Source organism: Tubulanus polymorphus, chromosome 5, assembly GCF_964204645.1.
Source record: "Tubulanus polymorphus chromosome 5, tnTubPoly1.2, whole genome shotgun sequence".
Lineage (NCBI taxonomy): Eukaryota > Metazoa > Nemertea > Palaeonemertea > Tubulaniformes > Tubulanidae > Tubulanus > Tubulanus polymorphus.
The window spans coordinates 18,545,054-18,563,793 of NC_134029.1; the positions used below are offsets into that span (position 1 = coordinate 18,545,054).

Below are 18,740 nucleotides of genomic sequence, written 5' to 3' on the forward strand. Positions count from 1 at the left end.
TATAAACGTCAGACTTCCACACTTTGAAAGAGTGATCACAATAATGGGTTCCAGGCTGCAGATTGAACATTTGAATACACTCTTAGCTTTAAATAATCTCTCACAGTACCTTCCAATCATTGTAATTATATTGACAATGAATTAATAACCATTTAATTAAGTAGTGAAATTCTAGAATCTGAGAATAACTGTTTCATGCAAACCATTTTGTTTCAGGAATTAAATACAGCAAAGTGTGACTGACATTTCAAACTTAATTCATTGATCTTCAAAAAAATGTGGAAAATGAAGATCATCCCATCCGCTGGGGCTGGAAAGTTGTTCCGTTAAAATCTAATCTATGAAGGAAGACCTAACTGTTTGCTACCTCGTTGGTGTAAAATGTTGTGCTAAGTGATTGCTAACTCATAACAATAAGTAACCTGCAGCATCGTGTAAATTTACTTAGGTATAAACAAGCATAATATATTTGAAATATCTTTTGTGAAAAAATTTAATTTCAATGTAAATATCTTTTCACTCTGTGAATATAGCTATAAGGGGTCATTCTTTGGAGGGGCCATTTGTAAAGTAATTACGCGACATGGAGGAGGTTGGTAAAAAAATTGGTCACTTTTCCTTAAGTACATGATGCGTGATGTAACGTTCATGGGGGAAGGTGTTGAAATCAGCAAAATTGTGCATATATGAATGGCTCCTCTGAAATCACATACGAAGATAAGGGATTGGCAATTTGCTTGACCCCTAAGAGATATAGGATAAATATGACATTGTAGAACTTCATATAGAATTTGTAAATATATTTAGAATATGACTTTGAAAAATCTTGGCAAGAGCAGTAAAGCTTACTTCGACTTGAATCTTTCTCGACGAATTCTTTTGTCTGAATCCATAAAATACAAAGTTGTACGATGAACATGTAAACTGCATTCCGAGATGGTAGAATTCAAATTAAGTAGGCTTTACTTTTAGGCTATTACGCTAAACAGTATATTGGTGGTCACAGTTTTATTCAATGAAACATTTTGGTGGATTTTGTTCTTTTTTATGCATTGTCATGTAAGACACAGATGCGCAGCTGTATCGATTGTGGTATCGATGATAATACGTGTCATTTTGAACATTGAATCACCTGTTTGCTGCAGATACATCTGCATAGCTGATACAGGCCTATGTTTTCCTGTACATAAATGTAAATATTCCTGATGAAATTTAGATGCTACACTCGTAATAAAAAGAGAAAACCATCATCATCAGTTCCACAGTTGACGACCTGTATTCTCCATTTTACTGGTGAAATATCTTGATAAGCATAACTATTTCACTCTGATAAAAATGATGAACAGCCTAGTAATCAATTCAACATATCATGGTTTAGATTTGTGACATCAGAGTTCCAATAGTCTTGTCAAGAATTAAGTCCCTTTTACCCTCAACTGTGTCACATCTGTGGAACAACCTATTTTATAGGCGAGTTTTAACCTTCGGGTTACCTCAATTGAAAGAAGTTTAATCTGGCCTTTGATGTTGTGAGTGTTTTAACTCTTTGAGTTCAAATAAGCTCATTCAAATATTTTAACTCAATCTTACAGTCAAACTTAAAACTGCATTACTGGGGCCAGGGCACAAATTCAAACACGGATATTTTCGTGCATATCTAGATGAAGTAAACATATCTTTTATGGTACAATGTTAAGACATACATAGCTCAATAATGAATTGTTTTATGGTGGACTGTTATACGTTGCTGTTTGGTATTCTTTTGAGTACAGTTATATATATATATATGATTATACTATTATTCTATAAATCAAGTCTTAATCCGGCCGACACAACATTTACGCAAAAAATCCATCCTTTATCAAGTAATTGTCACTTACAATTATGTTTTATATAGTATAGGAAGAATTCCATTGTTGACAATTAGTACAGAATGCTTTTAGTGATAAATCCGATTAATGTTTTATGAAATTATGTTTTTATGATTTTTGAGTGATCCCACAACTCTTCAAATTTGTGTTGTATGGGAAACCGGGTTTAAAGCGGATCAGTTGAGACTGACGATTTGTCTGTGGTGTGTGAAAGATCCCAATGAAAACATTGTATTCTAATATACATTAATGTATTGATGGATTGGAAATAATGTCCGAAAAATATCAAAATCCACCGAATAAACTAATCCAGATTAAAAAGGGTTTACTCTTAAAGATTAATTACTTTTGCCCGGTGTGTATTAAAAATTAGATGCATATTTATATTTTCGGAAGTACTGGTATCTATAAAAATCATTGTTCACAATTTAAAGGTTAAATGAAATTCATCTTGATGCGTCATCTGTCCAAATAATTCCCTCCCAAATAAATGCAAGCACCTTCTCTTACAAATGGAGCAGAGTATTTGCCCGTGTGCAATTGATAAATTATAGGCTTATATTTTGTAATATTGTATATGACGTAAATAAACTTATTGAAGTACTTTACATTCATATCTTCTTTCATTGATTCAATTATTGATAAGGATTTATGAAGATGAGGGAAGAATTGCAAAATAAAGCCGAAACACATGGTGCTCCTTATCAAGGACGGGCAACCAAAACTTTTGGAATTTCAATTGGAAAATGGACTTGAAACACTGTCGCCATGTTTTCACTTCGCAAATGAGCACTCAATTTGCTATTTTTCTGACAGAAATGTTGCAACTTTCTGTTAGTCTTTCTGGACTGTTAGACTCGAACTATTCATGATTGGCTTTTTGAAAGGACAATTATTCATGGGCTGTGCATACATCTTCATGTCTGAATGAACAATTTGACTGGGTCATTTCCACTCTAAAATTCAGTATGTTTTCAGACAAGGTCAAGTGCTAATTTGATGAATAGGGCATCGGATATGATATAATATAATTTTATTGAATTGAATTGCCTATGATTGAAAATCTTCCTTCTTCGACATGGTACATATTGGAAATTCAATTCAATTCATTAATGGAATGATGAGTGATGAACTGGAATACGGCCGTGGCTTGGAAGTTCTATTTTCTGCGGCCAAAAATCAATTGAAATCGCCGATCGACGCGTTAATTCTTTATCTACACAACAACCTGATAAACCATGGGTTTAAATGCGCTGGTACCGGTGAAGAGGTAAGCACTGTCAGTTCCAAAACAAATCCAAAACATGGGTCATGAAATGATGAAATCAGAAATGTCTTTACTCATCCCCTCTTCAGGGCACAGGCACTCGCCGATGGCGTACATACAGTTGCTGGGGTTTTTGATAGTGTATTTGTGTTTTCATTCGTGATTCCGCAATAAATCCGAAACGTCTTGGTACTGATACGTTTAGAAAGATAATGGCCGCTGGCTCCACACACGGCGACCTCACAAAATACTGAACAAACTTCGTTTTTCAATCTAAAATCAAAACTTTTATTTTATACGACACTTACTAGTGATATGACAGTTATATATCCTATTATTCCATCCGACTGTGAGACACTGTCAATTTGTGAAACGTCTTTAGTAATATAAAAGAAAAGGTAGTTGACAAAGCGTGAGCGTATAGGAAAAAATTTAACAGGCGTTGAGACGGCAACACTAGGTCACACGGGCACCTGCTACAAGTATTCCCCTTCTATATTCAATAAATCGGGATTTCGTTATGACGTCACTCAGCGGTTGAACGACGTTCGGTGACCTAGTGTTGCCTTCTCAACGCCTGTAAAGTTTTTCCTATACGCTCATACTGCAGCGGCCATGATCTTTTTAAATGTATCAGTACCAAGACATTTTTTCTCGGATTTATTGCAGAATAACGAATGAAAACACAAATACACTATCAAAAACCCCAGCAACTGTATCCCAAGCCCATCGGCGAGTGCCTGTGTTCAGGGTATGAAGCTCACGCCGACACAAACCCCGACCACAGGCCTTTTATTGGTCTAATGCACCGCCCAAGATTTCTTGCACGATGGACAGGTTGCCACCCTCACAGCATTATATTAGTATTACGAGCATTCAATTTCGGCGATCGCATTCGTAGTCAATTTACGTAGATTTTGCGATCATATCAAACGTTTGTAAAAACGACGATAGTTTAGGTGAATTACATGACATGAACATGTGGAGAGAAAGATTTAATCAATCATCAAATCAGTTAGTTAGTTACCTAATCATTGGTGGTAAGCTTTTTATAATCGGATGGGCTTATACCCTGTTTTGGCCCTTGTCATCCCTAACGTTGGTGTCCGGTCCTCCTTATTACCAAGATGATGTATTTTACCGAGATCAACCGAGATGACATGAAATATAACATATTTATTAATTCCTTATCGATTTTAACACTTAAAATTATATTATATCAGTAATAATAAATACCTGCTTGAGTCACATTTTACATATTTTGTCGGATATTTTTGTAGAAAAATATCTTTTAACTTTACCGCGATGAGATCGTCGATCAATCAAATTTAATGAAATTTTATTGCTTACCGAGATTACGTATTTGAAATCAATATTTTTTCTACAAAATATCCGGCAAAATATGTAAGATATGACTCTAGAAGGTATTTATTACTCAGGGCCGTCGGAACAGGGGCGGCCAAAGCTGCCCCGCTTTTTTGCTTAACAAATTTTTTTTCAAAAGCATGTTGCGTAGCAGCTCGTCGTTCTCTGTACTAGGTGGTTGGCTCACAGCTTCTCATGCTTCTGTGAATGAGACCGTGAAATGGCCCCAAAATGCATCTCCGGCGATTGAATTCTCTCAAAATTTTTCTAGGGGAGGGCCCCCAGACCCCCCCTTCAGAAATAAGCCTCGCCGCTAAAAAATTCCTTCCGACGGCTCTGTTACTGATATTACATGATTTCAAGTGTTAAAACAGTTAAGAATTTAACAAAATGCTATACTTCATGTCATCTCGGTAAATTGTGTCATCTCGGTAATAAGGACGACCCCTCGTAAAGTGCATTTCACTGAACGGATGCACAAATCCGATGCTTGTAAAAATGCCCTATGGAATGCCGTCCTAGCAAAAACTATTTCATATTTGGTACATGGTATTTTAACAATGTATTCACAGTTGTATAGTTGTACAAGCAACAGACAATCTTTATCAGAGAGCGTCTACGTTCAACGCCAGTAGAATTATACAGTAGGCTACCTTCCTTGCTTGAAAAGCTCGCACCAACATAGTCCTTGAACGCACTTACGTCATTGTAATGTTCTATTACACAACTACATGTTATCATTCAATGAAGCAAGCGAGGAAAAACAAATAAATTTTTTTAGGTATATATCATCCTCCCTCGGCAGAGATTCGAACCTGATGGCAGCGCTACACTCAGCCACGGCACGAACCCCTGCCACACTAGACCGGGTGGGCAGGAACATGCGCAGCTTTGCCGCACGAAAACTTGAGGCGCCAATCACATTGCGTGTAGCTGCGCACTCAATCTAATGTGGCAGGGTTTCGTACTGTGGCAATCTCGATGCCATCAGGTTCGTATCATTGCAGGGGAGGATGGTATATATTTTCATTATTGATAATTTTCATAAGTGGCAACCTACCCGCCGAAGGAATGTGTGTGGTGATATAGACCGATGAAGGAAGTGGTTTTGTGTTGCTTGTGAGCTTTTGGTGGGAGGCAATCAATCTCCCTCTTTCGTTTGCCATAAAACATCAGTTTTGTACTATTTTCTTTTTTCAGGGCTCGTGGGATAAAAAGTCTGAGTTGTTGCCTTGCGGGTGGAATGACAATCAGGACCTTTATGTGCTGAAATATAGGCAAACCGATGACAATACCAGACACTTATTGAAAGTGTTGGTCGTAGAAGGAGTTTTACTCGTACATTTGATGGTATGATTCTCTTTTGTATCTTTGTCGAATGCTTGCTTTATGCAGCCTGATATCAATCTGGCATTTAGGGTGCACTCTTTTATGAAATCGGAGAATCCGTTATTGGTCACATGACCTTTTGGGGAGTTCGATACCTCCTTTCCGTCGAGGTGGTGTGATTCGGATTTTGTGTGGAACCAACCGGTGATTTCGGATAGAGACTAGTATGCCCTTAATGTAGCTCATTTTCAATTTAACCCTTTCGCTGCGAACATGGTCAAATTTTGGTATGCTGGAGTCCCGAGGTAAAGAAATTAAATCAATTTGATTTAAATAAAACCATGAGATTTTGATTAGGCCTCATTTATTATGATTTTTCCTTGATGAAAATAGCTAGAAATATTATTTCTAAATCCCGATCACCATCAGGACTCAAAGGACAGAATGCGACAGCATAGCATATTCAATGAGCCCATCTGGTGCCACCAGCCGGCCAACCACGCGAATCAACTGGTGAAAATTTCACCATCTTTCAGAAAAAATCGGAACTAAGTTGTCCAGCATGTGAACATACACAATGCGCGATAACTAGTGCTATACAATACGGTACATCATGATGAGCCGAGTTCGTCATACGCACATCAAATGTCAATTTTATAACGCAGCGAAAAGGTTAAACTGTCCAGAGATCAGATTGTTGGGAAAAATGTGCAAAACTTTTTACAAGAAAAGTGTCAAAAATGTTTTGATACCCTTTTCATGCCATACAGGTATACAGTTATAACAAGGCTTGGGAATACCAGCCTTTATTACCAAGATATCAGCTAATCCTAGATTTCCACGGTAGATGTGCTCGAACCCCATTGACATCAGCTAGGAGAATCCTTCGAGGATTGCTTCTGGAGTAAGATTTTGATTGCATTAATTTGTTTCGTTTTAGCGTTTGGTAAATGAAAAAGTTGCATGCACCAATGTGAAGGTTGGCGATTTCACTTCTTCGCAATTTACCGAATTTGAAAGGTACATTCACTAACTACCATTTCATGTCTTCATATTAATACCTGTTGATACCTAGTTGTTGAATATTGAAATTATCTGATTGTCAAGCATTTCACCAAGTGGGCATCCTCTAGTTCAATTATAGCTGCGTTCACACTAGATTCGGCGCCTACGAAATGCCGTAATTCACCAAAATACGGCGCTTACACGGCCAGTTACATTTACACTACAAGTCGGCAATTCGGCACTTAGTAAGCCCAGTATAGTAGTCACCCAGTGTGCCAATAGAGGGAGTGTAATTAGTGTTTGGTGTTTAGTACCGTACTGAAATCCTAGTGTTAACGCAGCTTATAAAGCTTTTCGAATCATCGTAATTGCATTTTCAATTACAGCGCGTATAAAGATTTGGGCGTCTTGGAGAAACAGATTCAAACAGAATTACTGAACGAGGTTTCCGGTCGTACTGCGGCAGCTAGTAGCCAGCCACAGAGGCGAAGAGATGAACCACGTCAACAGCATCGTCCCGAAGATGATGACGATCCTTTGAGGGTCGGACCCCCCCGTCGTGGTGGCCCGAGAAATTTTATACCTCCCGACCAGTAAGTATGTTCATTTGATACAATCAAACCGCTGTCTTAGAAGACCGGTAAGATGTTCAGTAAGTCACTCTGACGCTAGTCAATAATATTTAAATAAATTTATTATTTATTTTCAGTCGAGATCCATTTGGTGTCGGTAGAGGCGATTTAGATCCATTTGGCGGAGGTGCACCGGGAATGATAATGGATCCGTTCAGAGGACATCCTCGTTTCGGTTTTGACCCTAACGTCGGTCCGGGCGGATTACCGAGGTAACAGTGCTTCATTGAAAGTTAATCTTACGACACTTACAAAAGAACTCGAGTTCGGAATGAAATTTATTCATTCTTGTTTACATTGGTTTTGTTATTTTTCAGAGGAGCCGTCCCGCCCGGCGCACGTTTCGATCCTTTTGGACCTCCAGGGCATGGGGGAGGGCCGCCACCTGATAATGCGTTCAGACCAGGGTAAGTATGTCATAGCGCAACAAGTAATTATTTGCGAATACTGGTTTGGTCTATTTGCCATTGACCATTTTATCCTGTTCATTCAGCACATGTACTAGTTCATAAAAATGGCATTCAGAATTACAGCTTAGCTATTTGGCCGCTTAGCTTAGCTGATAGTTGTAAGAGAAATTGTATAAGACGGCGACTTATCCCACTAGCGTATATTATTACAGCATTATATTATTTTGGTTGTAGCCTTGAATATAAACAAAATTTTGCGTAGCTCCACAACTATTACTGTGATCACAGGCAAACTAACATGGTACAAACCTGACTACGACTTCTATTTGAGAGTATTTTCTACTCTTTTCAAGAGCTCTTATACGCTGAAGAATATCAAAATACCACCCGAATAATTTCCACTTCACTAAACTACTATATTTTATATAAAAATACTCTCATTTTATGCAAATACTACCACAGTTAGAGATATCAGGTAGTGTGGTCTGATGGTTATCTAAAATCCCTGTTTCTATTGCAGGCCAGATCCTGACCATGAACGACCACCGGATTTTGATGATATGTTCATGTGAATGAAGATTATGCTTCGATGATGAATTTCATTTGCGGCGTGTACTTTATGATTCTTTTGGTTTGTGAGTTGATGGTGTTTGAGGGTTTTGAGAGTGTACAATATGAAATGTTGGTTCTTGTTTTATTATGAATAAAATTTTATTCAATTTATGAAAAATTTATCGGTGTTGTCATATGTTTTTGGGAGACCTATGATGGAATTTAGTATGGATTGGATATTTACTTGAAGTACACGTTTCAATACTGGATATGGGCCATGATCGCACGGTTAATGATTTGTCCAGGACCTGGCACCAGATCATATTTGGCGTGTGGCCAATTAAGGAGTGTGTGGAAGCTGTGTATGAGAAAATTATGATTAATTCCTCGCTGATCGATGTCTCCAGTCCAGAAGACTCGCTAAAGATTTTTCCACAAGATGAATTTAACTGGTTGGGGTTGAAACAAAAAGTTTAATTTGTATTAGTTAAGTTTTGGTGGCGTTTTGGTTAATCATGTACATTAAGAAAGAGGAAGATCAGATCTCGGCAAATTTTTACCATGTAACAAAAGCATTGTAACAATCTTTTACTATATAGCTGGATTACTATGATCAACTATAACAGAGTCGACCACAATCCAACCACTTCCGAATCCCAAAGTTTACCTAGTAAAAGCAGAACTTTCCCTATTTTTTCTTAAGGACAGCAGTAAAAAAGACCAGAGAGTTATCTTGATGGACCCAAGTAGTAAGCGGTAAGTATTGGGATACATGAAATCTGTCAGTTGATTGGAGCTAATCATTTCAACATTCCATATCTCTCGGCTGACCTTTGAAATTAGGCATATCAAATAAAATCTTCTGGATTCCTTGTGTAATGCTAAAATAATAGGACCTCATTTCTCCTAATCAGCCGGGCCATTTTGAAGACTGCAATAAAATTTGCAATCATTTCATTTTTATGACTGCCGGTTCTGTTAAGGTTAACTTGATCATGATTTAGAAAAAAAACATGTTCAGGAAAGACAGGCAGCTGGCCCGTTCAACTTTTTCAAGCTCAACAGAAATGAGAAACAAAGAAATTTAGCCTAAAATGTTGAACGCATCAAATTATCTCCATATTCCATGAAAGTGAAGTTAAATGTAACCAACCCAAGTATCTTGTAATGATTTATTTATCGGAAATTGAATATATTATCAAAGTATGAAATTAACAAAATATATGGTAAACGTGACTAGCATAAACTTAAATTTGTCTTGGATGGTTTGTTCGGAATATGGCTTGGTGGCGAATGGCGATGTTTCGGCATTTTAGTACTTTCGTGGAGAATCTGCATTACACGGTAACCGTAGCAACTCTTACAGCGACACCTAAAACGAATACGCGAATGTGAAATATGTTTCATAATATAATGATATGATTGCTTAAGGAGATGAAAAGTTTTCTTACCGCAAACATTCATTCCAACTTTGATGTGTAAATAACCGTTTATGCCGAATGCATTGCCCCAAGAATTTCTAACGATATAATATGGAATATCACCTGAAATGGATGAACACAATATCGTACCGATACTTGAGCTACTTACTACTAGCATCTAGTTTCACTGTTTTGAGTCCAAATTTGACTCATTTGACCACCGGCAATTGACATAGAACTATCTTGACTCCCGAGTTAAATCTAACCTTGGAGTTATCATTCTGACAGAGTGATTAGTCCAAGATCTATGCAGGGTGGTCACTGACCTGGAAAACTCAGGGAATCAGAAAAATCTAGTAAGAATTGGGGAATTTGACAAATCATAGCAAAAAATCTGGAAAACTCAGGGAATTTGGATAACGCTATTTACCACGTATTTCTTTATCAATACATGATTCAAAGAAAAATGAATGAATAATAACATTTCAAAACTAGAAATTTCTGACCCTGGGAATTTTGTGTTATCACATAAAAAAACTAAGGGAATTTGTAACTGGGCGAAAGGCTTACCCTGAACTGGGTCCAGAAGTGCCTAAAATGCACCTGGGTAAAGAGGCAATGAGGATAAGTGTCGCGCCCAAAAACGCTGCGATAATGTGCAAGGTTCGAACCCATGATTTGGCATCATTAAGTCGACTGCACTATTATTCACCAACACTGCTGCTCTCAAACAAACATAACACATCAAAGATCTATATTACCTGTAAGATCATATCCGACAATCACTACCGCGTGGTTATTGAATGTCGAACAATGATATTGTATAATTCCACCCAGATAGTCGTTCCAAGTTACCGCATCCACGCTTATAGTCAATGGACCGTGTTCAGCTATCAATCTCAACATTTCATCTTCCTGATTGACAAAACTGAAAAGATTAGAAGAAGTTCAGCTGAACAAGCGAGTTTGGCAGTTTCGTGTGCTTTAGCCTTTGGTAAACTAGAAACTAACGTGTGACATGTGGAGCTGTTGATTGGTATTCCTGTATAACCAGTTGGGAACATCTTGCAGTAGTTTGATTTGTTTGTCAGTGGATATTTATTTTCTGTCACTAGCTTCATCTTCGTCTACAATTTTGAGAGGCGTAATTATTTCATGAAAAGCCTGAGTATGACGCCAAACAACGCTCATGGATACGTTAGCGAGATTTATTCGATTATTTCAAAGACAATTATATATTTCCATTGCCAGGACAAAAATAATCAAATGTAACAAGTCTCAGAGGATATAAAAATAGACATGTGAACCTAAATAACCACCACTCAAAGAGGAAAACAACTCACTAGGAAGTATTGTACAGTGGAACCTCGTTACAACGAACTCGGATACAACGATTCCTCAGTTATAACAAATATAGAATTTCATCCTAAGTAAAAACAATTTAACTAATTTCAAACTGGATATAACAAACTATTGGTTATAACAAACATATTATCTGGTCCCGTGGAGTTCGCCATAACAAGCTTCCACTGTTGAATAAAATTATCACAAATTCACATATCAATTTCAGGATTAGATTTTCGGGATTAACAAATGTCATTCCAAGCGAGCTAGATATTGAGCAAGCATAAAGGACATTGTGAAAAAGATTACTTTCAAACTAATTCGTAGTTGCGAGAGGTATAAAATTCCTACCGTTTGAAGCCAACTTAGGGCCATGCAGATATCTCCCCCAGAACAGCCATAATTTCCATTTCCTGCACAGTCTATCATCTGTTGGGTACTGAGGTCGGATAGCGTGCCTGTTTTGATCGCATGCATAGTTTCAATATTTTCTACTGAACTGAAAGCCCTGAAAATCAATATCAAGAAGTTAAGTCGGATTTGATGAATTTAATCCTAGTAACACGGGCAATCATTCAATCTTTTTAGCGACCATAGCACTGTAGATATTTCACTTACCAACATGCTCCACAGTGGAGTTGGTTTTTGACGGGAGTAACTACTTTTTTCTCTCGCCTGCAAAAAATTATAAATGATACACTATTCACTGAGTTGAATCTATATAGTTTACATATGAATAAATACATTCAACTGATGAAGCTACTATATACTAGTAGCAAAAGCGCATGCATCAAATAAACTAGTTAACCTAAAGTACTATTCGTCTCGCATCTATTCTGCACCAGGTTATCATGGCTCCTCTACGAATCTTCATATGAAGAAATAAAACATCTCAGATCCTACAAAACTTTACTTACCAATCCCATTTTTGAGGAATGTTTAATTTCTTATAGTCTATCACAGAAGGCTTGAATCTCAATACATTGCTGCTTTTGGAAGAATAGACAATAGCTGTCTGAATGGGCGGACCACCATTAATATTCAGATATTTTGCTGTTACAATGAAAAACAAGCTGGATATTATCATTTTACCAGGATGAAAAAATTGTCTCTGAACAAGGGAAAACGATTTTGTCTTGATAGTCTATGTAAAGCTAAGTTAACTGTCATAGAATGAAACTGGATTAATTTCAGTCTAAGATAGCTTTCATAGAAACCAACCCTGTCACCAAAAGTTGGACACCAATAGGGCTCTAGGCCTACCAGGCCTACATCCGTCCCTTTGTGATATTGATGATGACGATGATCATCATAATGGTTATATCACCTTTAAATTCCTCTGGTGTAAGGTCAGAAAACTGTGTGACTCCGTAATAAGCACTCCCGTTGCTATTTGCAGTTGCGTTCAATTTTGCTTGCCGCACTAAATTATCCTATTTCAAAAAGAAAAGTAATGATACAAAAGTAAAAACAAAACGAGATGTTGAAAGCTCTTGAAAGTCCTGTTTCAAGATAATACCATAAAAATTTGATAACACTATTCCCAAATACTTTTAAGTCAAGTACATCATGGTTCCTACAGATTGGTCTTTCCAGAATTTTAGGGTTTTTTTAGGAGAATTCTTTTAATAATCTGTTCGCATCACCATGCCCAAGAAATTGAGCTCCATAAAAACGTGTATCAATTACACCTCTATTCCAGTAAGGAATCCATATATCCATTTGCTTTGTTTGTGTGACTTTATTTAGTGATTCGTCAAACAACAGAACATATTCGTCAGCTGTGGATACGGACTTCTGAAGCAGATCACTAAAATGAGGGCCTATGCCAAAGTTTACGGTATAAAGACACTTGTCTTCACCAAGACTAAACTTTCTAGCTTTCTAGCTTTGAAGCTATTCCACTATCCGGAAACATTCTCCTATACCGTTTATTTTTATTCTCCATCGAATGAATAATTGCATTCTATCGCATCAATAGTGGACAAAATTTCAGCTTTCCTAACATCTTCTGTGACGAGATAATCCGCGATAGCATGGTTACTTGTAGAACCTGACCTAACGGTATCAGGAATTTTCGGTTGGTTTTCAGCAGTAAGTACATCATCAATCCGTTGACAGTTTCTTTGTGACATTTTAAATCTCTCATGTGCCGCAACATGTTTCATCCCTTTTTGGTGTGACGCAACTTGAGATTTGCCCTGACCAGCAATTGAAAATGTTGTCCTACATATCGAACGCTTAGCCGAGTGCTTATCTGTTGTGTACTTCAATAACCAATCTGAGAAATCCGGAATAGAAAGCCAGGCATCATTAAATTTACAATTTCCTTTCGGCATCTTGGAATGTATACGACTGACTGCTAAGAGAAACTATTCGAAGTGTAATTTCCAGTTCATAAATTTTGCTTGAATAATATTCAATTAATTGGCTAACTTAGGGATTTGTTCAATAATTAGTAATTTGTCTATTGGTTTAATTAAGAGCCTGAGGTTTGTGGCCAGTTAAAAAACCGTTTAGTGTCTAACTGTACATGACCAGTAGGCCTACTTAATTAGTGCTTTATAGACAATAAGCAGGAGGTGATTGGATATTCTCTCTATCACCTCCCTGGTTAGTCAACAGTTCCTTCACTAGCCAGTACATTTCAATAATAATAGGCCTTTTGTGTCTGTGTGCTTGCATCTAATCTAAATTACATCTACAATGACCAGTGGAAACAATGAGCTGAATTGAGCTACTAACTTTAACACAATTCAAAGGAATACAAAAGCCCACTATGATGTTTCACATACAGCATCACATTCAAAAATGATCCTAAAATTTTTACGGAGATGATTTCCAGAATTTTAGGGGTATTTTAGGGGCCTGAGGTTCAAAAGCCAGAATTTTAGGGTATTTCTCCCCTAAAAAATGGAATTCCGGAATTTTAGGGTATTTTAGGAATTTTAGGGGCTGTAGGAACCATGTATGTACATTCTGATGGAAAAAAGGCACCAGAGAATTCCAGAAAATCATTAGCCCTAAGAACTAGACTCTGGTTAATTTTCAAAATCGGATCTTTTCACAAACATTATTTGTTGCTGTTGAATAGATGATTCGGTAAATAAAGCTCCATTGTCATTCGGCAGAGATTCAAACCTGATGGCATTGAGACTTAACCACAGCAAAAAACTCTGGCTTATCAGCCAAGAACGCAGGCACATGTGGAGCTTAGCTGATATCATTATAACCAACCAATCAGAAATTGTGTCTTATTCTAGCCCGGATTTTTCCATTTACCCATGACTAATTTGCCTCAGCGATTATTCAAAAGGCAATCCGATTAAGCCAATATGCCCATAGTCTAGTACCTAGCCGCTGTTCCTCAAAAACAACACTGGTCGTAGGGGTCCACACATAACAACGACTGGTAGGCCTATTGGTATTCAGACTAATATGCCCACCTCAACAAAACCTGCCTATTCCTATTTCGAGGCTAGTAGACCATTGGTTTAACGGATTTCCATTGACAAATTGCTATCACAAAACCAGATACGTTTATTTGAAACCTGAATAGAGATTGTTGGAATAAATACAATTTAAATTTGACTTGAATTTACCTGGAATATGTTGAAACGTCGCTTGTATTCATCGGAACCGGGTCGATATGACTTTCCGTACTTTACGATGAATTCCTCAAATAGTTTTTCGTTCTTTGTTTCGGTTGTCATCGGTATGCGGAGGCTGTGGCTGGCCGCAAATGTGAAAATAACGGCGAAAAGTAGCAAACCCGGAACTAACATGGGCGCTGCCATTTTCATTTCCCACAACGCATTGCGCGCATCTGTCACTTCCTTTTGCTAAAGCTTGCAATCATGGCGGCTCAAATATCGAAAAAACGAAAGGTACAATTGAAGTTTTATACCTCTTAGCAAGGCCGAATAACTCTATGTTGTAGCTAGTCAGAAAGCTACGTATCGATTTTATTTTCTGTGCTTGAACTGCGTTATTTGAAGCTATCGATGTCGCGATGTTTGCCGATTTACTTCAGTAGGCATGAAAATTCCGGTCGATTGTATAAGATTATGCTGTTTTATCTGCACTACATTCGCCTATATATGAATTAGGAGTCGTTACCTGACCAGTAGCAACCCTTCCCCATATTTGCAGTCAGTAGTGCTGGCAGATCATTCCTATCTCATGCCAATTTCAGATGATAAATGCTATAACATTTAACGAGTGAGGGTCCATACATTACTTCAATTCTCTTTTTCTGCCAACTATTGAATGAGGTTCAGAATAAGTCCCACTCAATGCAGCAAGATATACTCAATATCAAAGGCTTAACTACGAGCTGGGCAGTAAAGGCGAAGCCAATGTGATAATATTGAAGTTGGCTTGGTAAACTAAATCTTCATGCAGTGGCAGTGCAGTAGGCCTATCAATATGCTGCCTGTCTGTACCCCTCCCCTCAGATAATCATAAGATGATCATGATTTGATTTCCCATTTAGTCTAAAACTCAAAACATTGATTTATTTTCAAAAATTTTTCAGTTAGGCAGATAGACCTTCAATGACAATAATCATTTCAGTCGTCTAGTAGTTAGGAGTAGTTTGCAATCGGCTTATTTGCAGGGATCAAACTGTATTTTAGGCCATCATCTATGGCTCAGCTTGGCGCTGCTACAGTCATCCTGTATTAAATCTTATGCTTGCGATGTATTTCACAGTTTGTTGCTGACGGCGTGTTCAAGGCCGAGTTGAACGAATTTCTAACCCGTGAGCTCGCCGAAGACGGTTACAGCGGTGTCGAAGTACGCGTCACGCCGACCCGTACAGAAATCATCATTCTAGCCACGCGAACCCAGAACGTCCTTGGAGAAAAGGGACGCAGAATCAGAGAATTGACATCGGTCGTTCAGAAGAGATTCAGCTTCCCGGAGGGTACAGTCGAGGTGGGTATTTACGCATATCCAGCATAGCTCAACCAAGTGCTTTACACCACTGTTCGGATTAGAAAAATCATGCCATGATATGAATTGGTTATTTAGAACAGTATTTTCATTTTGAGAGACTTTAGTTTAATGGAATGTGTGCAGTTAAAAAAGAGTAAGATAGCTGTGTAGGCCACTTTTCAAATGGGCCATCTATTAAGAATATGTACATGTGCATGTCCGTTTCACTCTCAGTGGGTGTGGTTGTTTTTGGAAGGGACAACGAATCCAAAACGAAATCTGCCGATGGATTAAATAAGGATCAATCCCTATTTTAAGATTTTAAAAAAGGATATACGTAACACATCAATGGGGTTGTTGCTTCCCATATGTACAGGATTTGATCTGCGCGGATTCCGCTTGTGAAATGACTTTCTAGACTTGCTTAGCTTATCTTTACATATGTCTTAAATGATGGTATCTGGTTCGTTAACGATAATAGAATATTGGTAATTTCTTATTTTACAGCTGTACGCCGAGAAGGTCGCCACACGTGGTCTGTGCGCTATCGCTCAATGCGAGTCTCTCAGATATAAACTCATCGGAGGTTTAGCTGTACGAAGGTATGTAGTCGCATTTGACCGTTGAAATTCTGTACTACATTTTGGTAGCATTATTAGAAAGAAAATAATCGAATGATCTGTACTTGATCACTACCAAATAGTATATGATCCTCTGAAGTAAGCGTGGTTCTCGATACCAGGAAATAAGGAAAACTGAATATTTCCTCAAACCTAGTTTCGAAATATTTAGGAATTCTGTAGATTTTTCGGCAGAATTCATGTTGCGAAGTTCTCGTTTATGTCAAGGGCAAACTTCAGCAATTTTGACATTCCCCTCATCAACTACCATCACTAAAATCTAGACATCCTTGTAGTATGATGGTAATTTCATTTTCATGAAGTCCCATTTGGAAAAATTGAAAAATCACCCATGTAATAATATATTACTTGGGAAATACCTGGAAATATTGAGTTCCATATAACAGTGACAAAAAAATGACTGGACTGATCCAGGTTAAAAATGTTGGATCTTCTGCACTTAAGTTAGAACTGTCGATTAATTTCAGGGCTTGCTACGGTGTATTACGTTTCATCATGGAAAGCGGCGCTAAAGGTTGCGAGGTAGTCGTATCCGGTAAACTGAGAGGTCAACGAGCTAAATCGATGAAATTCGTCGACGGTTTGATGATCCATTCCGGTGAACCGTGTAACGAATACGTCGACATGGCTGTCCGACACGTACTTCTCAGACAAGGTATATACTGTTTGGTTGGGCCTAATGCATACAATGCAGGGAAATGCGTTTCTGTGCGTTTCGCCTTGTCATGTGCGTCTATTTAGAAATTGGAACATGTGTGTTATGTTTCTGTGTTTCCCTAATGTCATATGCGTTCATTAGAACCATCCATGTTGCATGGTGTGCGCTGGGACTTGATCCTTACCATATAGTAATCTTTTTCGAGGTCTTGAAAGGTGGTGAATTTTCATGTAGGGCTTCCAAATCAAAAAGAGGGCAGTGACGAATTACAAAACAAAACTACAAATATATCTACAATTTATAATATGTAGACCTTTACGTTGGTACTATATATTTCACCATGTTGAGAATAGAAAAAAATCCAAATAAACTTGAGTAAAATTTGCCGATATTTAAGCAGATATGATCGAGTTGGCCAGTACCGAGTAAGGAGTCGACTGTAACTTTATTGTATTTTGTGTGAAGTAGAAATGATATTTTACTAGGAAGCTTATCGAGTGGTACAGTGAAACCTGATGTTACACCGAACTTGTAGGGGCCAGAAAATCTGTTCGTTATAACCGATAGATCGTTATATCCAGTATGAAATTATTAGAATTGACGAAATTGTAGGTTTGTAATAACCGATAAGTCATTATATCAGAGGTCCTGATTCCACTGTACTTCTATACAACGTACTTCACGGGACCAGAAAATCTATTTGTTATAATCCATAGTTCATTTTATGGAGTGTGAGGTTATCGAAATAATCCTATTGTAGAAACTTATAGGTTCATGGTAACCAAAAAAATCATCACATTCTGTATAACGAGGTTCCACTGTGTTCTAGGTTCCATTTTCAAGAATTTGAATGATAACTGAAAAGCGATTATGGATTTTTCCCTTCTAATATGTCGTCGTCTGTTACAGGTGTTTTGGGTATCAAGGTCAAAATTATGTTGCCGTGGGATCCTACCGGTAAACTCGGACCGAAGCGCCCGCTGCCTGATCACGTCAGCATCGTCGAGCCGAAAGAAGAGACCATACCGGCCGCTCCTTACAGCGAACAGAAAGGCGGCAAACCTGCTGAGCCATTGCCGCAATAGATATGTACAATAAAATACGACATTAAAAAAAAATGATACGGAAAATGTTTTTAGTTTCGTTCTGTTTTGTGGAGTTATGAAGTGCACTTTCGATCACCCACCATTATTTGGACCAATGGCCTTTTGGTGGAGGTTGATCTTCAACTGTTTTGTTGGCAGATGAAAAGGTTCGGATTTAATTTCACGAATATTAGTTTGATTTTGTTCATTATGGATTGCTGA

At 37.8% G+C, this 18,740-nt stretch overlaps 4 protein-coding genes across 10 annotated transcripts in view; 3 read left to right on the forward strand and 1 right to left on the reverse strand.

The window, feature by feature from the left end:
* The window catches only part of LOC141905900 (uncharacterized), a 71,772-nt gene extending 69,305 nt beyond the window's left edge, over positions 1 to 2,467 (forward strand). For all 7 annotated transcript variants that reach the window (XM_074794983.1, XM_074794985.1, XM_074794988.1 and 4 more), the window contains one exon: positions 217 to 2,467. Coding sequence is in view for 1 of the 7 variants with exons in the window: in XM_074794985.1 (XP_074651086.1) it covers positions 217 to 239 (23 nt within the window). In the remaining 6 variants the exon portion in view is untranslated. The remainder of the gene's footprint in view (positions 1 to 216) is intronic.
* A 499-nt stretch (positions 2,468 to 2,966) lies between these two features.
* On the forward strand, positions 2,967 to 8,611 carry LOC141905806 (proteasome inhibitor PI31 subunit-like). Its single transcript, XM_074794847.1, has 7 exons — positions 2,967 to 3,141; positions 5,704 to 5,853; positions 6,773 to 6,852; positions 7,224 to 7,430; positions 7,547 to 7,681; positions 7,787 to 7,876; positions 8,400 to 8,611. The coding sequence occupies exons 1-7, from the start codon at positions 2,989 to 2,991 to the stop codon at positions 8,449 to 8,451; spliced, it is 867 nt and encodes a 288-aa protein (XP_074650948.1). The 5' UTR covers positions 2,967 to 2,988; the 3' UTR covers positions 8,452 to 8,611.
* Positions 8,612 to 9,598: 987 nt separating this feature from the next.
* Positions 9,599 to 14,998, reverse strand: LOC141905485 (cathepsin O-like). The gene is made up of 9 exons (XM_074794351.1): positions 14,799 to 14,998; positions 12,524 to 12,629; positions 12,114 to 12,249; positions 11,815 to 11,871; positions 11,548 to 11,704; positions 10,864 to 10,979; positions 10,614 to 10,780; positions 9,883 to 9,975; positions 9,599 to 9,803 (listed from the first exon to the last, which is right to left on the reverse strand). Exons 1-9 carry the CDS (start codon positions 14,991 to 14,993, stop codon positions 9,769 to 9,771), a joined length of 1,062 nt encoding a protein of 353 aa, XP_074650452.1. The 5' UTR covers positions 14,994 to 14,998; the 3' UTR covers positions 9,599 to 9,768.
* LOC141905486 (small ribosomal subunit protein uS3) lies at positions 14,998 to 18,563 on the forward strand. Its single transcript, XM_074794353.1, has 5 exons — positions 14,998 to 15,083; positions 15,910 to 16,134; positions 16,642 to 16,736; positions 17,243 to 17,430; positions 18,343 to 18,563. Exons 1-5 carry the CDS (start codon positions 15,054 to 15,056, stop codon positions 18,516 to 18,518), a joined length of 714 nt encoding a protein of 237 aa, XP_074650454.1. The 5' UTR covers positions 14,998 to 15,053; the 3' UTR covers positions 18,519 to 18,563.
* The last annotated feature ends 177 nt before the right edge of the window (positions 18,564 to 18,740 follow it).

Bases quoted from the DNA above. Each gene is read 5' to 3' on its own strand.
- LOC141905486 (XM_074794353.1), top strand. From the start codon at position 15,054: ATGGCGGCTCAAATATCGAAAAAACGAAAG. The intron at 16,135-16,641 runs GTGGGTATTTAC...CTTATTTTACAG, and splicing joins TCCCGGAGGGTACAGTCGAG to CTGTACGCCGAGAAGGTCGC. The intron at 17,431-18,342 runs GTATATACTGTT...CGTCTGTTACAG, and splicing joins ACACGTACTTCTCAGACAAG to GTGTTTTGGGTATCAAGGTC.
- LOC141905485 (XM_074794351.1), bottom strand. From the start codon at position 14,993: ATGGCAGCGCCCATGTTAGTTCCGGGTTTGCTACTTTTCGCCGTTATT. The intron at 11,705-11,814 runs GTAAGTGAAATA...ATTGATTTTCAG, and splicing joins CTCCACTGTGGAGCATGTTG to GGCTTTCAGTTCAGTAGAAA. The intron at 9,976-10,613 runs GTAATATAGATC...CATCCATTTCAG, and splicing joins TGTCGGATATGATCTTACAG to GTGATATTCCATATTATATC.
- LOC141905806 (XM_074794847.1), top strand. From the start codon at position 2,989: ATGATGAGTGATGAACTGGAATACGGCCGTGGCTTGGAAGTTCTATTT. The intron at 5,854-6,772 runs GTATGATTCTCT...GTTTCGTTTTAG, and splicing joins TTTTACTCGTACATTTGATG to CGTTTGGTAAATGAAAAAGT. The intron at 7,877-8,399 runs GTAAGTATGTCA...TTTCTATTGCAG, and splicing joins GATAATGCGTTCAGACCAGG to GCCAGATCCTGACCATGAAC.